This window comes from Gossypium hirsutum, chromosome A05 (genome assembly GCF_007990345.1).
Source record: "Gossypium hirsutum isolate 1008001.06 chromosome A05, Gossypium_hirsutum_v2.1, whole genome shotgun sequence".
In the NCBI taxonomy this organism is placed as follows: Eukaryota; Viridiplantae; Streptophyta; class Magnoliopsida; order Malvales; family Malvaceae; genus Gossypium; species Gossypium hirsutum.
The window spans coordinates 102,745,532-102,753,184 of NC_053428.1; the positions used below are offsets into that span (position 1 = coordinate 102,745,532).

At 30.8% G+C, this 7,653-nt stretch overlaps 1 protein-coding gene across 1 annotated transcript; it reads left to right on the forward strand.

Annotated features, from left to right (window-relative positions):
• The first annotated feature begins 331 nt into the window (after nt 1–331).
• LOC121229621 (uncharacterized) lies at nt 332–1,120 on the forward strand. Its single transcript, XM_041114330.1, has one exon. The coding sequence runs from the start codon at nt 446–448 to the stop codon at nt 833–835; it is 390 nt and encodes a 129-aa protein (XP_040970264.1). The 5' UTR covers nt 332–445; the 3' UTR covers nt 836–1,120.
• Nucleotides 1,121–7,653: the final 6,533 nt, after the last annotated feature.

Consider the following 7,653-nt stretch of genomic DNA (forward strand, 5'->3'; position numbering starts at 1 on the left):
AAAGTCGTTTCATAAAAAAAAACTAAATTGTAGAATAGAAGAAGAATGTGAGTTTTTAATTAGTGCATGTAGTGCAAATAGAGAATGCCATATAATAATTATTTTAACAGCTCTGTGACTTCAATGAAAATTTTCGAATAGTTCAGTGACTATTTTGTAACCTTTTGAAGTTAAGTGGCTAAAATAAAAACTTACTAATAGTTTAGTGACATGGGGATAGTTTACCCCAAATTAAATCCATTTTAAAAGAATACTACAATGGCATATCCGTAAAATACCATAAAACGGGTGGCAAATGCTTAACTTGCCTTTACAAAAACCCGTTACCACTTACAAGCTCTCTGTATTCTCTCGCAAGAAAAAAAATTTTTTCTCACCATTTTCTTCTTCCTTTCTCTCGAGACAAACAGCTTCCCTCCTCCACCAAGCAAAAAAAGAAAAAAAAATGAGGATCCAAAAACATTTCAAAAACCCAATGAAGAAATCGGAAAGAAAATCATCAACAATGAGAAGTAGAGCAAGAAAAATGGCGAGGAAACAAGTTGTCTGCAGCAGTAAGAGAAGAAGGATTTGCAGCAAGTCCTGTTCTAAGTCGAAGGAGGTAATTTCCGAGAAGCTCGCAGCTTTGAAGAGTTTAATTCCTGGTAATAATGTCAGAAACGGAAGTAATGGGATAGTTAAAGTAGAACAGCTGTTCCAAGAAACTGCAGACTACATCATTGTGTTGAAGACCCAAGCTTTTCTTTTGCAAAAGCTTATTGAGTTTTATGATCATGGTGATGAAGGGTCTAATAATGAAATGCAGCACCAAATTGTTCAACAACATCAGTCATAGTCATTATATAATCAATCAAGTTTTTTTTTTTTGAACTCCTTTTGGGATATTTTCATTTTCATGCAAGAAGAAAGGCTAGATCTTTTGTTACTTGTTTGGTGAAGGAGAAAATGACGGAAAATGAAAAAGAAAAAAAAGGAAAGGGTTTTGGAAACCTATATATATTATAAGCATAGAAAATTTTCTATTATTTTCTCCTTTTTTCTTTGTTATTTCTTTGGCATGTATAGACATAGCTTAAATAAATATAAGCCGAATAAAAAAAATTGCAATTGGTTTAAGGTATAGGATTGACGCCATGTCATTTGTATATTTTTTTCAATAATTTTGTCATACTAATATTTTTATTTTGAATAAATTTAAATTCGAATTAAAATCTTAAAATTTAAGATGAAATTATTAAAATTATAATTTTACGTTATTTTTATTCTTTTCTAATAAAAAAATAATAAATCAAATTTTTTTTCTTTAAAAAATTCAAATTTAACTAAAAATATTAAATATTAGGAGAAAAAATATGATTGGTCATTCTCTTATTGAAAAAAATAGAGATGGTGTAGGATATAATCCTTCCTTATGTAAATTAAAAATACGATATAAATAAATAAAAATTAATGTACAAAGTATAATGCGTACTTGTAGGATTCAGCCTAAATACTTGAGACTTGGGGCTTTAATTTTTGCCAATAGAAAAGTAAATAAATGAAGTGAGAAATGGAAAATTTAAGAAAGTGGACCCATTGTGAGGGCGTGCGTAGTCAGTTATTCTTTGTGAGCTATGAATTGTGAAGAAAGTGACTTGTTAAGAAACCCACGTGCAAAAGCCATTTTTTTGGGGGGGGGGGGAGGGGAAGAAAGCTTCAAGCTTGGCCCTTTTTCTATCAAATCCCTCCTCTTTATTTTTTTTTCACATGGGATGGTGATCTTTGCCTCGGCTAAATTTGGCAATTATGCCAATTTTTTTTATTTAGTCTTTTTGATGGTTTTATTTTTGAAAATTAAGAAAATAAATCAATTTTAGAGGAAGTGTGTGAAAACGTGCCTAATTGAACGCTGCGAAAACGTGCCTAATTAAACGCACTTTTCACTGAGGGTCATTTTATTGAATGTTGGCAATGATAAAATTTTTAAAGCATCCCAACGATTTTTTTTTTATTATAAATCTTAGGCCATTTTTCATTCTTTTCACTCAAATCTAATTTTCTCAATTCTATCAAATTTTATTCTAAATTTTTTGATACGTTTGTTTAAAAATATTATAATTTTATTTAATTATTTCGTATATTATTCATTTCGATTAAAATTTCATGAATGACAACCTCTCTGATTCGTTTCGATAACAAACACATTTCTGCCGCTTAAGCAATAATGATAAGACGAAATTTAAAATTTCGTTATTTTAAATTAATTTTTTTTGTCGATATAAATAGGCGGATGATTGTGCTTTGGAGTTCATTCATAACTTGTCAAATAGCCTGAATATCAAAATTCGTGGTTTCTTGCAAGACATAGAATTCTTGCATGCGTCTTGTATGTTCGAGGGCTACAAACACAATCCACAGTCATCAGCGTGTTGGTGGAAAGATGAAGGCTTGAGACACAGTTTCCATCTTCGATGCAGCAAGTGTACAATCACACTCGATGACATAGCTTTATAACTTGGTTTACCGGTGGATGGGCCAATCGTCATGGGGTCAGCGGTCGTTCCTAACATATAGGACCTTTGGGAGGCATTTTTGGGGAAGGTGTCGAATAAGTTTTACGTTGGCTAGATAAATATGAAGTGGTTAGAAACCAATTTCAAATATCTTCCTCCGAACACGCCTAATATTATCAAAGAACAATACGCCCAAGCATTCATCCTGAGGTTAATCGAGGACATTATTATCAAAGAACAATACGCCCAAGCATTCATCCTGAGGTTAATTGAGGACATTCTAATGCTAGATAAATTTGTTGGAAAAACAGGTTTGAAAAACGCAGCGGAAAATAAATTTAGGAAAAAACCAGAGTTTTAAAAATTTTTCAAAACAATATCTTGGTTGTGATATCTAAAACAATAAACATTTAATCAAAATTGTACCTTTTTGATTCATCTAGGATTAGCACTTCGACCGAGTACTCTTCTCCACTATCTTCAAGCTCACGTCTGTCGAGTATGGGTTCGCTTCGAATTAGAAAATTTTTCACAAAAATAAAAAATTACCAGTGAGGTAATTTTATAATTTCTCTAAACTTTTGGGTCAAGTTGTAAATTAAAAAAATATCTCTAGAATTTTTTTTGCAATAAGGCTTTCTTTATATATTGAGAGTTTAGAGAGTTCAACTATGATTAAATTTAATCGCTTTAATATTAAATTTAATTTAATATTTATCAAGATAAATATTATATTAATTTAATAATAAATCTTATTAAAATAATAGAATGTTTATCTATAAGATAAACATTAAATTAAATTTAATATTAAAACATTAAAACAATACTATTTTTTGAATAATTAATCTAAAATCAAATTCTCTGGTAGTGTTCTAGTAGGAGTGTAACTCTTCCACTACTTAACTATCGACGACCAACTGCCGCCAATCATCGGGACACTGTCATCGTAGCCATCGGTACTGCCATGTCTGATGATGCAAATGTGACACCCTTACGGCACCCCGAGCTGGTTCAGTTTAGGTCAATGACGACCCGAACGGTTCAGTCTAGCCACCAGTTGGATTGTCAGCCTGATTTTACATACCGGGCTCGGTTCGAGCAGTTTTTAGGTCTTGGTCTTGGTTTTGGACAATCAAGCACAATTTACGATCTTAGGTCCAATTTTCAAGTTTAATTTCCCATTGGGCCAATTGTCTGATTTGAAAATTAACATCCAAAAATATCTTATTAATTTTAATTAATTTAATTAATTTAATTTTACTTAATCAAAATTATTTTTTCCAAAAATCACTTAAAATTTCCAGATTATTTTTTCAAGAATTTTTTTTAATCAAATTCTTTAGTTGAACAATTCTCACGACCACCTAATTTAATTCCACATCGAATAGATCGACTAAATTAAATTATTCTCAAAGTCATAGAATTTTCTTCTGATTCAAATGCAATCCGATCGAGTTTTTGTTGAGCTAGCGGATGGACCAATCTGACATATATAATTAGGCTCCAATGACCTCGTCATGTGTGTGTTACCTTCATATGATATCATTGATTCCTTTGAGTTAAATCTGTCCACTAAATACAATCTTATTTTATCTCATTGTCACCATTGTGCCTTCTTAATGATGATTATGATCACTGTCAACAAATAACTGTGATAAATTGCTCATTCGATAACAAGCAACCTGTGACCACATTTCATATTTATTAATCCATACAGTGCCAATAAGAGGATATCATTAACTTTTTAATTGAGCTATGAATTCCATTGTTGCTAGTAAAGTCATGCCATACATAATTCATGTACCCAACATACTAGCTATGGGCTCAATCATCTTTAGAGCATAAGCCTCCACTTATATCAAAGCACATGAGTTACATACGTATGGTCAGTGACTAACATAGGATTTAGGTAAATCACACCATGAATGTCGCAAATGAATTAATTCACAGACAGATTCAAAATTAATTCATCTTGCGTCTAGTCCAATGTATCACTCCACCAATGAACACATCTAAGTCTCTACCCGTGGAGTCAACTGCTCCGATAGCCAAGACTAGCCATCTCTCCAATTGGAATTGTAGACGGCATAATAATACTTTTCAGTATTTGAATCAAATGCACACTTTGATTTTTTTATGGGATTACAGACTCATTTAGATTATCTATTGAAATAAGTTGTCTTTCTTGCAATGTAAACATTCTTACAATGCCACTTATCTTTCGTTTGAACTTAGACAATCAATGAGCTAATATTAGCTTGTCACAATTTTGCTATGCATACAAAATATAAAAGACATAATAGTGAAATGTGAAATTAACTTTATTTATTTATTCATCGTTTAAATAAATAGAAAACAATTACATGTTTACTACAAAATGGGCATGTTTCCCAACAATCTTTCACTTGCTCTAGTGAAGTAAATGTGTCATGTTTCGTATTCCCATATCCTCAACGTGTTTGTTAAAACTCATAGTTACAAGAGTCTTAGTAAATGGGCCCAGCTAAACATGCTTTCACACACTTTCTCTAAATTTGATCTATTTTCTTAATTTTCAAAAAAAAAAGCCAAAAAATTCAAATAATTTTTTTTTGGCATTTATACCTTATTTAGCCTTTTGCCTCTATATTTTGTCTCCAAAATATATTTTGAATGCAGTTTTATACATGCTAGATGAAATTGAATTTTTATTAGTACTAAAGACATTCATAGTACTAAAAATATTATGGGTTTGGTACTCAAATTTGAGTTTACAAATATCAGAGCAAAATTTTGAATTTAGATGAAGTTAATAGGAAAAAGTATAGGAGATATTAGGAGCCAAATTCTAGGTTTTGTTATATGCCCTTTCTTAAAAGTAATTAATTATATTGAGTTGTAGATTTAGTTTTAGGTGAGTTGAATTTTTTTAATAGGAAAATGAGATCAAGGGCATAGAGTTAGAATTGTTATATATTTTTTAATATTAATTTCATTATAAATTCTTATTATATATATTTTTTTAATACGATATTTAGAATTACTTATAGTTCCTCCTAACCTTTAAATAGGAGGATAACGTACTTCAGCGCACTCAAACCCACGTTCTCTTACACTGGCAACAATACTAATGCCAATCAAATTAAGACTCAATGACTGAATTGGAAGCCCAATCCAAGCTTTTTTCTATGAGTTGGAAAATGCTTTAACAAAATATTAAACCTCCGTACATTTGAAAGTGTCACTAAAATAATTTGACAGTTAAGATATATGTTAAATCTTTACATACTTTATTTTTATTTTTAAGAATTTAGTATTTTTATATAAAAATATAAGTCCAATTGTTACCACCATTAAAATTCTTCTATTAATTTCATTAGTATGCCATTTTGAAATTGAAAAAAAAAATTCACTTGGTAATCATGTAACAATAAAAATAACATTGAAAATATTGATATAGATAGAAAGGAACTCATTCGAACTCGTAATGATAATATAATTTTTTGTGAGAACAATGTTTATAAGAAAAATTGATATAAGCATTTTGATTGAAAGAATTAACAATATTAACTATTTAGATTAACTAATGATATTAAAAAAATAAATAGACCAAATTTTAACAAAAATTAAAATGTATAGATGAAATTCAAGGTTCAACATGGCATAGGGGCAAAAATTGAACTTTAACCATTGCCATAATGTCCAAAAAAAAATGACAACCACAAAAGAAATTGAATATCATGTGTCAACCACCAAAACTTTGTTCGTTTAGATTACATATCACCACGTAATATTTTAATTGAAAAGTTAATGATATTATTTATTTGGATTAATTAATAATATTATAAGAATATGGATACTAAATTTTATTAAAAATTAAAATATAAAAATTAAAATTTCAAATTTAAGCATAATAAAGAATCAAAATTAAAATTAAAATTAAAATTTAAGTATTATTTCCCATCAAAATAACACCTTCAGACACTGTTTCGTAAGTTGTAAACCAATCCCAATTGGGACTCATGTGGAAGGTGCAACCCGAATCAAGGATCCACTCCTTACTCACTTTAGAATTGTTGATAAAAGCGACTAGAAGTTCACCATCGCTGTACTCTTCTATAACATCAGCTTCACCGGAATTTTCTAGTTGTCTTCCCTTTTGATTCGTAGCCTCCTTTTTGATCTTGTTCTGTAGCTTATAGCACTCAGATTTAATGTACCCATTCTTTTTGCAGAAGTTACAAGTTTTACCTCTGTTTGAGGACTTTGATCTACCCTTAGATTTACTGCGAGGATTCCGTTCCTGTGTCCTTCCACGATCATCATCAGCATTCTGATCTTATCTCCCACAAACAATGAAACCCTGTCCCTGAAAGTCTATTTTAACCACAAGATGCTTCATCTTATCATACGAGGTTAAAGAATCATAAACCTCATCAATTGTGAGAGACTCATGGCTATATAAAATCGTGTCTTTAAAAGCTGAATAAGACGAGGGCAACGAACAAAGTAGAATCAACCCTAAATCTTCCTTATCATATTGAACTTCCATGGCCTTTAAATTTGAGAGAATTTCTTTAAACACTGTTAAGTGTTCGTGCACAGACGCACCTTCCTCCAATTGATGAGCATAAAGACGCAGTTTTATATACATTTTGCTGGTTAGAGTTTTCGACATACATATTTGTTCCAGCCTCTTCCATAATCCAGTGACGGTCTTCTCCTTCATCACATTCTGCGAAACTTTGTTAGAAAAATGTAGATGTAACCGTGTTAACGCCTTTCGATCCTTGCGCTTTTTCTCTTCCTCCGTCAATGTCGAAGGCATCTTATTTACCCCTAGTAGGACTTTCTCTAAGTCCATCTGTGTAAGAACTGCCTGTATCTTTATCTGCTACAACGCAAATCTGGTGTTGCGATCCAACAGCAGAATTTCATACTTCAAATATGCCATTATTGTGATCGAGATGAACAACCCGGAAGCTCTGATACTAATTTGTAAAAATAGAATGTCGGTAATGACAATATATAGCAAAAAAAAGAGAAATAAAAATAAAAATAAAAATAAAGAACACACAGATTTTACATGGAAACCCTTTTGGGAAAAATCACAAGCAGAGGAGAAGAAAATTCACTATGTCGAATTCGAATTAATACAAAAGGAATAGACTATGTCTATTTA